The sequence below is a fragment of the Echiichthys vipera genome, assembly GCF_963691815.1.
Source record: "Echiichthys vipera genome assembly, chromosome: 11".
NCBI lineage: Eukaryota > Metazoa > Chordata > Actinopteri > Perciformes > Trachinidae > Echiichthys > Echiichthys vipera.
Window position 1 is genome coordinate 3648434 of NC_139836.1, and position 17696 is coordinate 3666129.

Consider the following 17696-nt stretch of genomic DNA (forward strand, 5'->3'; position numbering starts at 1 on the left):
GGATTACATTATATAGAATATTTCTTTAAATAAAAACAATAAAATATACAATTTTAAGATAAACATTTAAAAAAACATTTTTGCATATAAATTACTCTTTTTTTGTACATTTAAATGTTTTTGATCAATTTCCTGTTTTGAAGTCAATAAATTACATTATATAGAATATTTCTTTATATAAAAACATTTTAAAATATACATTTTTTTGCACATAAATTACTCTATTTTTTCTGTACATTTATTTTTTTTTATCTCTCTCCGTTTTGAATTGTCAATAAATGACTTTATATAAAACATTTTAAAAATAAAACATTTTGAAATATACATTTTTGCATATAAATGACATTACATCGAGTAATGTAATTCATAGTTTTGCATATAAATTACTCTGTTATTCTACTCCTTTGTTTTGAATTGTCAATAAATAACATTATACAAAAATACAATATATATATATATATATTTAAAAATACGGATAGAGTAATTCATAAATAAAGAAATAAATGTGAAAACAGATGAAAATGCCTCTATTTCTCTTTTATATGTGGTTATTTATATTTGAACATTGATTTCAGTCACCTTTAATACGTTCATCATGTTTCACGTCACTCGTACGACAGAAAAGAGACGTAGTGGAGCATCAGTTTATTTCATTATTATACGTAAAGTAGGAGAAAACGGAAAACACGCAGGTAAAGTTCTTCAGATTTGTGCTAAACTTGAGTAAATGTACTTCGTTACCTTCCTCCGCTGATCGTGAAGCAAAAGTCCTGCATGAAAATAATAAAAGTTTGTGTAATAACCACAACACGAGGCTGCTGCTGTTGTTTCTCCACTAACTTTTATTAAAACTCTACTTACAGCAACAGATTTCACGAGACGAGCAGGAAGTGTTTTATCCGCATCGACGCGCGTTCACGGGTCAGCGCGTCAAACAAACCCGGAGCGGTTTAACAGGGAACCGGCTCCTGGGTCTTCAAACAACACGTGAACGAACTGCGTTTGGTCCTTTTGTTTCACTCGTCGTCGTCGTTCAAAACAAAAATAAACAGGAGTAGAAAACAAGAAAAGCATCAGGTGGTGCGTCGGTACTTTACCTACAGGAGACGTTTCATCTGTGGAAACGTGACAAAGACAGAAGTGTGACCTTTATAAAGGAACAGTTTCACATTTATTCCACATCGCAGACGAGAAGGAGGACGTCAGTTTGGTCAAAAAGCCTGAATCGTTGAACATTTCCAATGCGGTTTCACTCATGAACCACTAAGTGAAGCATATTTGTGTGGGTAACAAACAGGAAGTGGAGCTTAAGACACCGTAAATGAATCGTTATCCAGTCATTCGCAGAATTAAACAAATCTAAATCGGATTTAGCGTGTTTTTTTTTAAGCTTTCCTGTTTCGATAATTGTTTTTTAACCGCTCAAAATGACTATTTTCATGAAAGGAGCCAGTTGAGGTGGTTCAGGATCATCTGGTAAGGATGAACCCTGGGCGCCTCCCTAGGGAGGTGTTCCAGGCACGTCCAGCTGGGAGGAGGCCTCGGGGAAGACCCAGGACCAGGTGGAGAGATTAGATCTCCACACTGGCCTGGGAACGCCTCAGGATCCCCCAGTTAGAGCTGGTTAATGTGGCCCGGGAAAGGGAAGTTTGGGGTCCCCTGCTAAAGCTGCTGCCCCCGAGACCCGACCCCGGATAAGAGACTGAAGATGAGATGAGATCCGTTACTCGATGAGTGTCGCCTTGAAATCATGAAAAAATAGCGTTTTTGCGTCTTGTCCCCACTGACGATCGTGCAGAACTATATCGAAACGTCAATTTCCGATCCATCACAGAACTCTTGTGATACAATCCAAGTCTTCGGCCTCTGTACTTCAAAACGTGCCAAAACTTTATTACTTACAACGCATCTGCATAAACCAGGGGTCTACAATCTTTACTATCAAAAGAGCCTCTTCACCAAGTAAAGTTGGTCCGGAGCCGCAAAACATATTTGATGCCACAGCTTCTAAAGTTGTATATATAGTTATATGATATATATACAAAAAGACCTACAGTTTGTTGCATGTATGTATTCATTCCTGTTACTATTATGATCATTATCACCTGTTATAACTCTCACCACTTATCAAGCACACAGGTAAGCATCAATGTTGGCAGTGAAAGCAACATGATCTCTCCACGCTTAAACACCCTGTTCTCCTCCGATACGTTTTTTTTCTTTTGGGGGGGGGGGGGGGGGGGGGGTTATCCACGGTTAGCATACTGACAGGTCATAAACTCAAGGTTAGCAGGGACAGGTGCTGAGCGATAGCCGTAGCATGTGACGCATATTTTAGCTTGACTGAATATTTTTTGTGTAATAACCACAACACGAGGCTGCTGTTGTTTCTCCACTAACTTTTATTAAAACTCTACTTACAGCAACAGATTTCACGAGACGAGCAGGAAGTGTTTTATCCAGATCGACACGCGTTCACGGATCAACGCGTCAAACAAACCCGGAGCGGTTTAACAGGGAACCGGCTCCTGGATCTTCAAACAACACGTGAAGGAACTGCGTTTGGTCCTTTTTGTTTCACTCGTCGTCGTTCAAAAGAATATTTTTTGAAAATCACCTTGACTCCAAGATTACAGGTGCTCCCTTTGAAAGATTGTCCACTCAGCAAAAAACACATCATTGATTCCCATGTTATTTTTTTGGCAAAGCTGCAGGAGCCACTGAAAAGGGAGTCAAGAGCCGCGTGAGGCCCAAGAGCCGCGGGTTACAGAGCCCTGGTATAAACGGTCTCCGCACTAATCGCCCCGGACATGTGCTGCACCCGCGCAAGCTTCTCAAAGCGGTGAAGGAGTCGCGGAAGTGTGTAACTAATAAGGTTTTAGAGGCAACGAGTGTTTGTAAAGTACTGAAGATACGACCGGTTAGACAAGTTCGTAAAACGGGTGTTTTCGTGGAGCAGGAGACGGGTTTTCTTCGAGAATTCAAGGCGACACTCAGTGAGTTATTGATAAACAAAGAGGATGGTGTCGTCGTAAACAACAGACCTGGAACGTTTGACCACATTAAGTAGCTTAAAACTCAAGAGATGATATTTTCCAATATTAATAAATGCATTGTTTTTCTGCTTCTGTTATCAATGAACAAAACGTTTGCAGGTCCATAACTGTCCTGGACTCATGTCTGAAACTGATATCCATCGGAAAGCTCAGACTCCGGGGAAGACGGACACGAAGAGAATTCACTAAACGCCAAACTGGTCCTTTAAACAGATGAAGGGCGGCATTTTAAAAGTGTCAAGTCAGCGTCTTTCTCGCCAGCTTCCTTCAAGTCCAGTGAATTACCGACCAGAGACTTTGTGGATGTGTGAGTGGTTCTGGAGAAACTCTGTCCCACAGTCGGATCGGCTCCTACTCAAAGTTAAAATCATAGTCAAAATCCAGAGTGGTCATGTCTGAGGGGAGGCCCAGGGTTTCAGGGGTAGCCTCCCTCACCAGAGGGTCCTCCTCACTGGTTGCACCTTCCCCCGGCTGAGAGCCTGGGTCTGACGTGTCCTGCACCTTTTGGTCTGAAGCTGCAGAGTTAGAATCTTCTGAAACCGGGGCCTGGTCGGAATCTGGCTCGGACTGGCTCTGCTGCTGCTGTCGAGTCTGGTATCTTGTTTGGGATCTGGTCTGACGTACAGGGCGGGCGGCAGGAGGGGTTCTCTTTCCTGGGGCTGCCTTGCCTTTAGTTTTGGGGCTTGGCTTGGGTTCAGCTTCTAAGGGTGTGTGCGGACAAGTCTCTAGATGGGACTGGGGCATGGCATCTTGGTCTGGTTGGGGTTCTGTTTGGATTTGAGGAGCCAGTTTGGGCTGGGCCTGAATTTGGGGTGTTGGTTCCAGGTCGGCAGGCTTGGTTTGTGGGAAGATTTGGGACTCAGATTTAGGCGCCTCAGACTGGTTTTGGGGTTCACACTGAGCCTCAGACTGGTTTTGGGGTTCACACTGAGCCTTATACTGGTTTTGGGGTTCACACTGAGCCTCAGACTGGTTTTGGGGTTCACACTGAGCCTCAGACTGGTTTTGGGGTTCACACTGAGCCTCAGACTGGTTTTGGGGTTCACACTGAGCCTTATACTGGTTTTGGGGTTCACACTGAGCCTCAGACTGGTTTTGGGGTTCACACTGAGCCTTATACTGGTTTTGGGGTTCACACTGAGCCTCAGACTGGGCTGGTGGATTCAGGGGTGCATTCACTGGTTTGTTTTTTTCTGTTTCAGATGGAGCCACCTCGGGTGTTGGAGAGGTCCGCAAGGACCAAACAGAGGCAATTTGAATGTCTGATTCTGGCTGGGTTTGGGGACTTGGGGGGGCTGGTTGTGGAGATTTATTGACCACAGTTTGAGGTTCGGACTGTGTAAGAGATGGTGGTTTAGGTTTTGGTGCTGGCGGGGTAGGAAGTTGACTTTTATTGGTGCCCCTGTCACCTTTTGAGTCTGTTGCTGGTTTGGAGACAGAGGAGGGGCCTGATTGGCCAACGCTGCTGTAGAAGATGCCGAATAAGTCCTTGGCTTTGGCTGCAGCCAGGTTAGTCTTATGTTTCTCAGGCTTCTGAGATCCGTCGAACATGTTTATGAAAGGTGGAGGCTTGACAAACACCATACAAGTTTGTTCGCTCTCTGGGACCCCGGGAGCTGCCACATCAGACACCATCTTTATCATTTTTGGTTGCGCTGGTTTAGCCACTGGTAGAGCAAAGGATGCAGGCTTTACCGCCATGGGGTCAGAAACTGGTGGCGCAGGGTTACAAACCGTTGGTGCAGGGTTGCAAACCGCTGGTGCAGGTTTAACCTCAAATGGTGGAGGTCTTGACATTGGCGGTGGATATCTAGGGTCAAATGGTGGATGTACTGACATTAGAGTTGGATATCTAGGGTCAAATGGTGGAGGTATTGACACTGGCGGTGTAGGATTAGCCTCAAATGGTCTAGGTCCAAACACTGCCGGTGGTGTTTTAGCCTCAACTGTTGCAGGTCTTGGCGCCACCGGTGCCGCCACAGCCTTTAATGGTGCAGATGCACCAATTGCTGGCTGAGATTTAGTTTGCAGCGGTGTGTTCTGAGCCTTTTGAGCCTGTGTGAGACCATCAGAGAATATTGGGTCCTCTTTTGGAACGGGCCCTATTAAACCTGTGTTTTGGGTTTTAATGGAGAGGAAGGTATTCAGAGGTGCAGGTTTCCCCATCAAGGTTGTTTTCCTTAGAACTGCGGCAGGTGCAGGGAGGTTGGGCCGGATTCTTCCCTTGTTGGCGCCATTGGACACCCAGGGAGGAGACAAGGGCTGGTGGGCCCCAAGCTTCTCAGCAATCTCCTTAGCGACAGCCATAGATTTGGCAAAAGAATCTTCCATGGGCTTCTGTTTCGCAGCCTCTTCATCATCCTTGATAAACTCTGCGGCCACTTTCTCCGCCTCCTTTGCTAGAGTGCTCTCCTTCTTCTTCCATGTGAACTTTCCAAATGTAGGGGTCGGGGTTTTTGCCACGGGCAGTGGTTTGCCCGTCTCCAGGCTCTGCTTGCGGAGCTTTGCTCTCATGGCCGGGCTGGGTCCACAGAAGACTTTGGGCGGGTCGTAGGGCTTTGGCGGAGGTTCAGGCCTGCTGACCTCTGGTTTCCCCGGCTCAGACTTTTTAAACGCTTGCTTGTCAGCCTTAAGTTTCCCTTCATCCTGATTTCTGTCACATTTGGGTCGGCCACCATGTATATACTCGTTATTTGTCATCCCAATTTTGGGACGGTCGTCATCCTCCCTGCTACGCCGGGGCCTATATTCTTCTTCTCTGCTGTATTTGTATCTATCGACGTCCTCCCTTCTGCTGTATTTACTCCTTTCCTCTTCCTCTCTGCTGTAGCGGTATTTATCATCCTTCTTGCTGCATTTGTACTTCTCATCCTCATCTTTCATGCTGTAAGAAGGCCTCTCTTTTTCCAGGCTTATGGACTTTTTAAAATCCTCCCTTTTCTTGTTCGGCTTCTCCTCCTCCTCTTCCTCCTTTTTTACTTTCTCCTCCTTGTGAACAGTGTTGTCCTCTTCCTTCTTTTTCTCCTTATCCTTTTTGTCCTTTTTGTGTTTGGACTTTTCCTCCTTGTCCTTGTCCTTGTCCTCGTCTTCATGCTTGCGTTTCTTCCCACTGGTCTCGGAGGACAGTCCGGCTTGGCGGTCCAGGTTCCTCCTCTGTTCATACAAAGGATTCTCGTAAATTTGTTTCTGGTGAAGGAGGCATTAAAACAGAAAGACAAGAGTGAGAACAATACTTCACAAATCACTGCCTGACATGCAAAACTCCAATCACGTAACAAGAACATCAAAATCAACTGAGACACATTCACACGACATTTGTAATTTAAACGAGAACCTGGAAACATGGGATTGATTTCCCATCTAATTTGTATAAAGCTGCAGTGATGTCGTTGATTTACACATCTATGCGATGTCATCCCTTAGATCTGTCCTTTGCATACCTCGAGAACCCATCATCTGATCGACTTCACGCTTGGTGGGTGTATTGCTGGGGACCAAAGGGATTTTAGCCTAAATCTTTTGAATCGTGTGAGAAAAACATGTTTTGTTTCCTGGATTCTCTTCAGACGAGTCTACCCATACGTGTCCTAATCTGCTTTATTGCTTCTGCTCCAACTTTTCACTAAACTCGGTTCAGAACATCTCTGGACCAAGCAGGAAAAAAGCAGCCTGTTCAGATCTTGGATCAGTTTTCGGTCGCTGGCCCTCAAAGTTTGCTCAAATGCTGTGGGCAGGCTTATAGTACAAAACATGTCATATCTCCTGAACACTTTGGTCTATTGCATCCACATTTGGTGGACATGTGTAAATATGATGTCTGAGTGGACAAATTTAGTGCCATTTGGCCAACAGGTGGTGCTGTAGTAACACTGCCACACTATAAGGCATGGAATCTGTGTGAGTGTGCAGTATGCATGACGATCCTCAACATATCTCGAGAACCGTTCATCCAGTCAACTCCACACTTGGCAGATGTATTGCTGAGGACCTAAGGGAGTGCATGTGAAGTCGATCAGATGAGTGATGCTTGAGAACGCTGCAAACAGCACTTCCAGAGGCCAAGCAATCTCCACGCTACAACCAAGCACTACACTACCAAATGTCATCAAGTAGTTGACAAACAACATCGTTTGGTCCATTTTGTGGAAAGAGCGGCTGCAAAACAAGTAAGTAGACACTATGGATCTCCTGTGTACTGAAACTAACCTGTCTCGAGTTATTCCAAGAATTGTAACCAAAGTGGATCACAGTGGAAACAAAAGAACCAGAGACACATGAATCATGATACGTTCTAATTCGACAACTTCCTGCAGTGCAAAAGGCCCGTAAAGCTACAAGATGACACATTTCATGTTTCAATCCTGACGTCACCCGACAGCTTCTCTAACCTCCATGTTTTACCTTGTATTTCTCGTTGTGCGCATGTGTGGTGACGTGCTCTTCTGCACAGATGGCGTCGCCATAAAACTGATTACACAGCAGGCAGAAGAATCCTCTGACGGGCACCAAGAACTCCGAACCTGCAGCAAAAGACACGCGCCACGGTTTAAACACACAGGTGACTATAAAGCAAACTGCCAATCATGTTTACCTGGTAGACATCTCCATTTCCAGTACCTGTCAGGACAGGAGAGGGTCAGAGAGGTGACATCCGATTATAACATGTGTAAAGAATAGAAGGTGTATACTTCAGAAGTCTTGTTTCAGAGCAGTAACCGATGGAAAGGTGTCAACTGATCAGTGATACCAGGGGTCACAACGGGACATAAAGACACAACCGTGCTGATGAGAAGTTAAAGCACATTTCCAAAGGTTACTACAGTACGTTACATTTACAACAGCCTTCACTCGAGCATGAGACGTGAAAAACAAATGAATTGACATCAGAGACGTGGACAGGAGTCTCCTTTGTAGTTCCACGAGAGTCTTTGTCACTTCGTTAGCACTGTTTTCATTAAGAGACACAGAAAGTGCAGCAGAGATCCACCTGGAAGAAGAAGACGGCTAACAAAATTCAGCGGCTCGAACACCGGCATCATGGGAATCAAAAGAAGTGTCGTGATGACTCGATGGATTTGCAGTGCAAGTACCTTTGGCGGGTTTTGTCAGCTTCTCCTCTGACAGCAGGTTCTTGCTGATTTTAGTGGGAGTGGAAGCCCAGGGCCGGTCGTACGGGTCCAGAGTCTGTGAAACGAAAGAGAGAATTCAATGTAAAGGAAGACAAACAAAAGGACTCTCCAGGTATGAAATATGAAACCAACAAAAAGACATGGTCTGGTACAGCTGACGTACACTACCGTTGAGAAGTTAGCTGCTGCCACAGAGCTTGATTCTGTCCAGTCAGACGTCTGAGAGGACTACTCTTTAATGTTTGAATGGTCCTCTACGCTTTTAAAGTTGTAGAAAGTCCTCTTCAGGAAATAGACAATATTTGGTTTGACGGTTGAAAGGGCAGAAGAGATCTTGGGATGTTAGTCAGCCAAAGAAACTCTTGGTCGTCTGAATTTGCGAACTCTTCAACCAACTGATCTCCACCGAAATATGCAACTTGCACGTTATCTCTCGGTGACAGCTTTGTGTGTCCACCAAAGTATTGTGTCCTGAGCAACAAACGACGCTCTGCCACGAACACCAGCAGCGTGACCAGGCGCTCTGTGTCTGCTCTGTGAGGGCTGCACGTTTGTATTTTTTTATGGTTGCTGAGGCGGAGCAAATGGCTCCAGCAACAACAACAAAGGAGAAGAAATGAACACACAAAACAAAGCACCAATGGGCTCCTTCCTTTGGGATTGACTTTGGTAATCCACTGTAATGGACTTTACTATGAGAGGAGCTGGTACAGGGGCCAGTAGGTAAGTCTTTAAAACACTCTTTAATAAACTCTGGCTTCACTAACTACGCTGTTGGTGCTTTGTTGTGTGTGTAGGGACTCTTCTCATGCTGCTGCAGAGGTTTGCTGTTATTTTCAGCAGGATTAGTGGTTAAAAAAGACCTTTGAATGCCTTCAACGTACTGCCCCGAACTAATCACTGTTAGCCACGTCCGACTGTTAGCGACTCTCCTGGATTTCTCTGTAAATAGTTTATACACAAAAAAAACTGTCTCGATGTTTTATTAGATGTGTCGAAAAAGACCAGGAGATGATTTTGCGCCGGAATTACACTTTAACAGTAAACGTGTTGCTTTAAGCTCTTCTTCAGACTTCGTCACAGAAACAGACGCTCGGTCTAGAGTTCGCACTGTTGAATCCTCAGCTGGAGAAACACACTCACTCAATATTTAGAGCCACATTAAACCGTTAAGCTTCAGTAAAGACCAAGGGTCACTGAGGCTTTTCTGGAAAACTGACTCAACTGATCCACTAAACGTAAGAATAATGTCATTTTAAATCTATTTCACATGTGAATAAGACATTTGGTGTCTTAATGATACAGTTTTAAATTTCTGTTAGAACAATTATTGAGGAACAGGAAAACAAAGCAGCTGATTCGTTGCTTTTTAACAGTAGTGTACGTGGACACGGATATTTTGTCAAGATTAAAATAGTAAAATAAAATATAAAAAACAAACCTTTCGGTGCGTTTTGTTGTGCAAGTGCGTGAAAAAATCAAACATGGAACCGGAGGTGACGTTACAGTTTTTGCACCAGTGGTTTCCAGCGTCATAGTATTCAAACGGCTCCGGGGGCGGGGTCGGAGCCAGAGCCGGAGCCGGAGCCAGAGCCGGAGTCGGAGCGGGGGCTTCCACGGGTGGCTTGTCCGGGGACGCTCTCGACGACGACGACGGTGCCGATTTAGTCTGCCGGGAAACAAAGACGTAGAAAAGTCAACACGGCAAATACAAACGGGCACAATCAGGCTTCAGTCAGACTGAAACACAAACAAAAGTTTGTCTTTAAAACTCCACAAAATCTGAAAATGTAAAAGTTTCTTACCTTCACGGAGTCCCGAGCCTCCAAGACGTTAGGCAACGCGCGTTTTCGCAAAAATCCGGCAGTCGCGTTTAAAGATCGATCGTAACTTTCTTTGCTTTAACGTTTGAGCGCGATTTATTTTCAAGGGATCTTCGACATTTTATAAACTTTACAATGTTCTTTCATTACTGAAGCTGCAAACTAACCGTTACCTGACCCATCTATGTTCTTTATGAATGAAACATTCACCGATTTCTCTGTTAGCTGAACTGAAAAACCAACAAAATGATGCTCACGTCTCAGATAAAACTGCACTTTTTAAATCAAATCAATAAAACTCAACACTTCCTTTCAAAATAAACTCCCGTCAGCGACTCAAACATGATCCCTCTCTTTCCTGACAGGCTTTTAATGTGAAAGTCGAAATGAATGAGTTTTAATGTGCTGAGGAAATGTACGTTACACTGAATTTACCAGGTGAGACATTAAAGTTCAGGGAGTTACAGCGAGGTCCGTAACTCCTGTAATTCGTTACCCATGTGGAATTAAGCAGCGGCGCTTCGCCCGTCCACGCTCAAACTCTCCACGGAGTTTTGTCTCAACGCAGTGCGGACGCCAGGCGTGCACGTAGCAAAATACAGGCGCTTAAAATGAAGATGTAGCGTAGATGAAGCCTCAGTTGTTGAAATTGAGATGAAAATTGTCTCTTTGTTGCTTCATCTTCATCCGCTTATCCGGGGTTGGGTCTGGGAGGAGGCCTCGGGGAAGACCCAGGACCAGGTGGAGAGATTAGATCTCCACACTGGCCTGGGAACGCCTCAGGATCCCCCAGTTAGAGCTGGTTAATGTGGCCCGGGAAAGGGAAGTTTGGGGTCCCCTGCTAAAGCTGCTGCCCCCGAGACCCGACCCCGGATCTTTGTTGCCCCGTCAGATATTAAGTGTGTTTATTTTAAGTGACAGGAAACAACCTCAGAGTTTAAAAGGTGTACCTGAATGCACCACGAGTTTAAAGTGGGGTTTAGTAAATATCAACTTTTGCGTTAATTGTTAATATTATTATGGGATGTGGTTTCCTCTTTACCACGCCCATATAAGGACATGCTCCAACAGTACTTAACCTTTTTGTCCGTGTTGCACAAACATATTATGCATTCAAATTAAATCTTGTTTATTATTTAAACACATCAGCTCTCCATCGTCTGCGACTCGGAGCGTTTCTAACTGCGTACGTCGTGCCCGGAGCCACATCTGCTGACTCTGCACTCTGCACCACTTTGGCATCCTAGTATCCGCCCGCTTGCATGACAGGAAATACTTAAAAACAGTCGTGTCAGACAGGAAACACGACCACACCACAGACACACAGTGAGATTTAACAAAATAAAAGCCCAAGATGCTGACTGACTATCTGCACACACACAAATAAGCTTCATTACAGGCGAGCGAGTGAATACGTTAGCTTTAAATCTTTAAATTTAAATAAAAATAAACTGGTTTTAAAGTCGGATACAGTCTAAAAAGGTAAAGAGCCCTAGCTATGGTTCAGTACTACTTCCTGTTTTACCTCCTCTGCGGGCGTTTGTACCTTTATAGTGGAGGTGCTGGCTGCCGGACGTCCCTCAGGACTCCGCTCCGCCTCGCGTTTCTTCTTCTCAGGCGGCGACGGTAACGTTTGCGGTTTGTCCTCTTGGTCCTCGGCCGGTGTGACGGCTTTGCGGGGCCGGTCGGACGGAATCAGGCCGAGGATGAGCGCTATCTTCTCGATCTCGTTGCGTTTCTTCTCGGCGGACTCGTGCTCTTTGCGCAGGCTGGAGATCTGAGCCATGACCTCCTCCTGCAGGTGGCTGATCTTCGTCAGCAGAGGGTCTTTGTGGCCGCCCTTCTCCCGCCGCTTCTTCCTCAAGAGCTCGCCTGAAAAAAACAGCGACAACAACAAACACTTATGACGATACGACGCTCCTCTCTTCAGCTGTAAATGTTCATGTTTCTACAGTTAACTCCGCGGAGAACGACCTACGCCCTCCGTCCAGTGGGCGTGAAACACGGAACGGTAAAAAGACGCAACGGTCACAAATTAAGGTCGTCAAAATACCACAGTTTCAAACTTCCATACAACACAAGTACAAGAAAAACGGTCCTATACACACACAAAATGGATTAACTTCAGAGTTTACAAGGAGTACCTGAACACACCATGGAGTCCCTGAACGCACCATGGAGTCCCTGAACGCACCATGGAGTCCCGTCAGGAGGGTTTTCAGTTCTGTGGTTTCTCCTTCAGCTCTGACTGACAGCAGCCGCGGTGTCTGGAAGAGCGCAGCTACTGGGTACGGCTAAGCTAACGTGGGTAAGGCTAAGCTAACGCGGGGTCATTTTGTGTCTCTGTGGACACGACTGGTTGTTTTATGCCTTTTTTAAGTCTGTGTATATTTGTAGACATTTTTGATTATTTTATGTCTTTTTTTTGTCATTTTGTGTCTTTTTTTGTTATTTTTGGTAATTTTGTGTCTCTGTAGACATGATTGGTTGTTTTGCATCTTTCTTAAGTTATTTTATGTATATTTGTGGACATATATATATTCTTTTTGTGTCATTTTTGGTCATTTTGTGTCTATTTTCAGTCATTTAGAGTCGCTTCATAGGATTTTGTGACCCTTGATTCTCATTTTTGGCCATTTTATGTTGATTCTTTGTCATTTTTGGTTGTTTTAATCATTCAATCAATCAATCTATCTGTCTTCTGTCAGTGATTTAGAGTATTTCTGCGTGACTCTGACCCTCTGGGCCCCCGTCCAGTAAACCATCCATGGGTGCGCGGCGTCTGTGTGAACTCACCTTGTTGCTTCCTGAGTCTCTCCAGCTCCTTCATGAGATATTCTTTCTTCTTCATCCTGATCTCTCTCTCCTGCTTCAGCTTCTCCCTCTCCACCAGAACCTGAACACAGTCAGAACACGGTCAGGTCCGGTCCGGTTCACCTGCCTCAGCTGCAGTCAGCGAACATGATGAGTGACGGTGAAACCTTTTCTTTCTGGCTCTCGTTGTTCTGCTCCTCGGACACTCTCCTGTCATGGCTGCTGACTTTTCCCTTCTCATCGTCCTGAACAAAACTCCTCCCTGAACCTGAAACAACAACAACAACAACAACATCAACAACCAGGAGTGACATTCACTAATCCAACAGCATCGCAGAACATCATCAAATCTCCATCTTTCAGTAAAATGATGAGTTCTTCACGCAGTAACGTTATAAACGAGTTAGAGTAAAGTGTGTTTTGAGTGGAAAATTCCTTCAATAATTGACCGACCTTTGGCGTCCGGCTCAGGGGTCGGTTTGTTGTAGGGGTGTTTGTAGGGCAGAGAGGAGGGGAACTCTTCGGGGACGCTGGGCGGGGGCAGGGCCATGTTGGGCGGCGGGTACATGGGCGGCCACTGCTGGTGCATGTAGGGAAGGTAGTTTCCGTACTGGCTGTAACCCGGCGGGGGGAAGTTAGGGGGCATCATGCTGTGGACCTGTGAGGGGGGGTAGGTGGGTATGGGCACCCCGGCGTGAGGGGGGAGGATTTTGGGGTCGGGGGTTTCTGACGGCAGCTCCTCGTGTGGCGGTGGCGCGGCGGCGCTCTTCTCTACATGTGACTCTTTGAGAGCTTTGGCCCGTGCCGAGTTCTTCCTGGGTCCATCGTCACTGCTCCAGCTGCGCCCCCGCTCACCGCTGCGACTCCGGCTGCTGGAGCTGCTGCTGTGGCTCCGCCGCCTGCGGCCCCGGCTGCCATCCGAGCTGCCGGAGGAGTACCGCCTGCGGCGCGTGGGCGTCTTCGGCACCTTATTTCCGTGGAGACGCTCTTTGGTCCTGGCGGCCATCTTACTGATCTCAGACACACCCAGGTCCAGGCCGATGGTCTTCAGCAGGTCCTGGATCTGCTCGTACTCCTCCAGCGCCTTGCGTTCGCCCTCCTCCAGCGGCTCCGTCCCCGGAGGGAAGGCGGTGTTCGTCACCTGGACCGTGATGTTCTGGTCGGGGCTAATGGAGGGACGGCTCGCATACCTCATGTCAGTCTCGCCAGAGGCGTGAGGCGCCTGAAGGTGCGGCGAAGCCCGCGGCGGGAGGCCGTACATCTGAGCCATGACAGGGTTCTGAGGTGGGTAGTCTCCGTAGAGCGCGTCATCAGTCAAGTCTCCGTACAGATCCAGCCCCTGGTGTTGGACCGGCTCGGACGCCGGTGGATGTTTGGGCTCCTCCGAGTCTCCGTACAGGAACTTCTCCTCGTCATCGATGTCATCCACGGCCTTCTCCTGAGCACTGGCCCCCGCCGCGCCCCCCAGCAGGTGTAGGATCTCTTTGATCTCTGCGTTGAGGCCGACGCGGTTAGCCATCTGTGGGTCGGACTGCAGCTCTGACAGCATAGAGGCCACCATGTGAGGCTCCATGCCTTTAACAGCCTGCAGCAGCTGGTCGGCCACGTGGGAGAGGCCCTCCGGACCTCTGGGAGAGTCCGCGGCCTGAAACACAGAGAAATGACAAGGATTAGAACTTTTCATTTAAATAAACTGATAAACATAATTCATCCTGTTGCATTTGGAGTTCGAGGGTTCGGTTGTTGGCGTCCTACCCTGAGCGTCGGAGAGTCCTCGGAGTCGTTGCGTCTCTTCAGGATGGATTTTGTCGGCTGACTCAGCATCTCCTCGAGCTCCTTCCTGCGTCGGGCCATATGCAGCTCTTTGAACATTTGCGTTGGTTTCTTGGCGCTGTCGTCTCTGCCGCTCGAGCTCGAGCTGCTGCTGCTCTCACTGCGACTCCTTTGCCGGCTCTTACTGCGGGCGTGGCTCGCCGCGTTGAAGCTCCGCCCTCTGGACCTGGACCTGGATCTGCTGCGGGGACGACTCTTGCTCCGGCCCCGGCTCTTGGCTCGGCTCCGATCTGGACTGCGGCTCCGGCTGCGACCCCGGCTCTTGGCTCGGATCCGGTCCGGACTGCGGCTCTTGCTTCGGCTGCGACCCCGGCTGCGGCCCCTGCTCTTGGCTCTGCTCCGGTCCGGACTGCGGCTCTTGCTTCGGCCCCGGCCCCTGCTCTTGGCTCTGCTCCGGTCCGGACTGCGGCTCTGGCTGCGAGGCCGGCTCTTACTCCTTACTTGACTCTTGCTCCGCCCCTGACTCTTGGCCCGGCTTCGGTCCGGACTCCGGCTGTGAGGTCGGCTCCGGCCCCGGCTCCTGCTCCGCTCGTACTCTGGTCGAGGAGCATAATCTCTGCAGGGAGACACAGGATTTAACTGGACTGAGCTTCTTATGTTAGATTCACTCTCTTTAATCTGATGTCTGTCTGTAATAAAACAACAATAATCCGTTGAGTACCTGTCATGATGGCGTGGAGGGGCGGAGCCAGACGGTCCGGTCAGCTCATTGCCAACGGTGATAACCAGGTTGTGGTCGATGGGACCGGACCCCCGAGGGGACGGAGACCTCTGCAACACACAGATGGTAAAATGTAACTAATCCCCATTTAACTTCCCCAGTTGATCATTTACATTAAGACTGTTCTTTAATATTACAAGTGTTCTGAAGGTTTAAATATGCAAATGAGGCACTAACTGATACTAACTTCTGATGGATTTAGAATAAACCTACAGACATTTCTTTCCATTACTAGTCTGAAATGGTTGTAAATTAACCAATGCATTTTAAAAAGTGTTGTTTTTTTTGTCCGTATTGTTTGGTTTAAAAATTACAAGCTGATGTTTTCACTAACAACATGACATAAACCGACCGTTTTCTCAATGTAGACATTTTTGGTCATTTTTTGTCTCTTTATAGAAATAAATGGTTGTTTTATGTCGATTTTCACTCATTTTGCTTTAATTTGTAGACATTTTGGTAATTTTATTTCTCTTTTAAAATCATCTTATGTCTCTTTAACCCGTATTGTCTGGTTTTAATTATAGACATTGATGGTTTAACTGAAAAACACTGATGTTGCCCAGAGGACAAGCCCGAGGTAAATTCATAGTTTTTTGAATGGAGTTTGGTGTAAAACATTTTGAGACACTTCAGACAGAGTAAAATATAACAAATCTCTGTCAAAACTTCCCCAGTTTATTCTTCACATTAAGACAATTCTTTTACATCATAATCTTTCTGAAATGGTACATTTAAATATGCAAATAAAGCATTTTCTAAAACAAACTTCTGATGGATTTAGAATAAACCTGCAGACATTTCTTTCCATTACTAGTCTGACAGAAGACGTGTTATGGAAGATAAATAATTGAAAAAATGAAGTTTTTATAACCCGAATTGTCTGGTTTTAATAATTGATGTTGATGCTTTAACTAAAAAACCCTGATGTGTCCCAGCAGACAAGCCGGAGGTAAATTGACAGTTTTGTGAATGGAGTTTGGTGCATTAACGCTGTTAATGTGATTTCCCCTTTAACTACTTTAATATATAATAACTATAACTACTTTAATAAAGCACGAAAGAGGCTCATTAACTCCTGAAGTTGCTTGATTCATTTGCATTAACTCACACTTTATCGGCGCTTATTTGAAGTGTTTTAACCCACCTCTCTCGGCGGACCACCGGCCCAGTACTCCCCGCCTCGGTGACTTCCTGGCCCGGGGGATGGGTACCTCCTGCGCGGCGGGGAGCGGCGGTAGGAGTCCGGGTGACCATGGTCGTGGTATCCGTCATGGTACGGGGGTCTGGGCCGGCTCCTGTCTTCTCTGTAGCCGCCCGGGGCCAGGTAAGGCCTCGGAGGCCTCGGACCTCGGCTTTCGAAAGGCGGCGCGTAGCCTCCTCTCGGCGGCGGGTAGCCTCCCCTCGGCGGCGGAGGCCGACCACGGTACATCTCCTCCCGCAGAGATTCTCCGGCTTCCCGCGGTCAATCCGGTGACGTCTCCAGCGTTTTGTTCAGGGACACACGGGGACTTTCCACGGACTTAGTTAAAGTTTGAAGTAATTATTCAGTTAGTGTATAAAAATAAACAGAAATCTGCACACCGACCATTCTTTACATGGACACAGACCCGGTTCTTCTTCAGCGGACAGAAATAAACAGAGAAGACCGAAGGAGCTGCTGCTGCTGCCCCCTGCAGGAACAACACGGAACACACACACAGGCAGAGAGGTACACACACACAGGCACACAGGAAGAGAGACAGACAGACACACACACACACACAGTTGCACACACACACACACACAGGCGCGCGCGCGCACACACACACACACACACACACAGGCACAGACAGACAGACACACACACACAGTTGCACACACACACACACACACACAGACACACACACACACTGACACACGCACACACACACAGAGACACAGACAGACACACACACACACACAGGTAAACTCACACACAGGCACACACACACATACACAAAACCACACACACAGACAGACACACACACTCACACACAAACAGAGGTACAAACACACAGGCGCACACACACACACACAGGCGCACACACACACACACAGACAGACACAGGGGTACACACACACAGCCGCACACGCAGACAGACGGACAGACACACACTCACAGAGACTTTATCACGACTCTCCGACAGAACTTTGAAACTATCGTCACAGAATGTGGATTAAACCTTTAAAATCACACATTTAGAGACTCAAAAATCACCTAAAACACAACCAGAAAGTTACATTTTATAGAGTTTTATTGGATAAAAACACGTTTCAGGACATCAGACAGACAGTAGAA

At 46.8% G+C, this 17696-nt stretch overlaps 1 protein-coding gene across 1 annotated transcript; it reads right to left on the reverse strand.

The window, feature by feature from the left end:
• Positions 1-822: 822 nt before the first annotated feature.
• Positions 823-16990, reverse strand: znf318 (zinc finger protein 318). Its single transcript, XM_083922724.1, has 11 exons — positions 16524-16990; positions 15317-15426; positions 14578-15211; positions 13276-14467; positions 12990-13090; positions 12805-12904; positions 11555-11880; positions 9627-9854; positions 8147-8240; positions 7458-7576; positions 823-6242 (listed from the first exon to the last, which is right to left on the reverse strand). The coding sequence occupies exons 1-11, from the start codon at positions 16806-16808 to the stop codon at positions 3408-3410; spliced, it is 6024 nt and encodes a 2007-aa protein (XP_083778850.1). The 5' UTR covers positions 16809-16990; the 3' UTR covers positions 823-3407.
• Between the last annotated feature and the right edge of the window lie 706 nt (positions 16991-17696).